Below are 922 nucleotides of genomic sequence, written 5' to 3'. Positions count from 1 at the left end.
GCGGAGGTGGTATAACTTGGCTTTAGACCAGAAGCTGTCTCACTCCAGTATTCTGTTCACTAATAGCAATTTGTATGGTGTTGGCTGGTCGAAGGTGTTCGTGGCCCGGCAAGGCAGGGCAGGTCCTCTGGTATCTCGGATCTGGGTGGAGCCTCGCTCACCATCATCGACAGAGGATAGAGCCCGACAGCCACCAGCAGGAGAGGACTTCCTCCCCGCAGAGCTGCAGATATCTTCAAAGGATACGGTCCGGCATTCACACACACACACACACACACACACACACACACACACACACACACACCAAGAGAGACGGTCCTACAAGGAACAAGGCCCAACGTGACACAGATCTTCCAACAGGATCTGGTTCTGGTTCCAGGTCTTTTGGGTCGGATGGTGAAAGGTTGATTCTTACTTTGACTGAATGTGTGTGTTTTCCTGTTTGTGTGTGTTTTCAGGAACCAACTGTGCAGGTCGAAGGTTTACTGCAGGACCGTCGGTGACAGACAGGGGGAGCTCCATGACCTGCTGGAGAAACTGATGACTAAAACCCAGAAACTGTCCGACTCCGCAGTCTGCCTCTACTACTTCAGGTACAACTCACTGTTCAAGGACCGGAAACGACGATGAACTCTCTCACGTACAAAAATATGTGCAAATATCTGACCGAAGGAGAACTGATTATGTTTATACCATAAGTGGAAAATAGATCATTGATACAGACAAAAAATAGGATTTGTATTCAAGGGAAACTTCTGTATTTTAGAATCTAGATGCTCTATTCCCATGTTTTTGTGTTTATTTATGTTTATTTTATGAAACTGGTCCAATATTGAGCAAGAGGGCTGTGAAACTGACTTTAAAGTCCAATAGAACATCGCCCTGGTTCTCAACAGAAAGCCAATGGGATTTTTCTATTGGA

The 922-nt window shown here is 46.2% G+C and overlaps 1 protein-coding gene across 1 annotated transcript in view; it reads left to right on the top strand.

Moving 5' to 3' along the window:
• The window catches only part of mybbp1a (MYB binding protein (P160) 1a), an 18,271-nt gene that overhangs the window by 10,771 nt on the left and 6,578 nt on the right, over nt 1–922 (top strand). Inside the window, 3 exon segments of the mRNA XM_035666777.1 lie at nt 95–152; nt 155–232; nt 452–593. Coding sequence (XP_035522670.1) covers nt 95–152; nt 155–232; nt 452–593 — 278 coding nt within the window.

This window comes from Morone saxatilis, unplaced genomic scaffold (assembly GCF_004916995.1).
Source record: "Morone saxatilis isolate NCDOM2014 unplaced genomic scaffold, NCSU_SB_2.0 Contig20, whole genome shotgun sequence".
Classification (NCBI taxonomy): Eukaryota; Metazoa; Chordata; class Actinopteri; family Moronidae; genus Morone; species Morone saxatilis.
The sequence above is the reverse complement of the archived record's forward strand: the minus strand, read 5'-3'. Positions and strand labels throughout refer to the sequence as shown.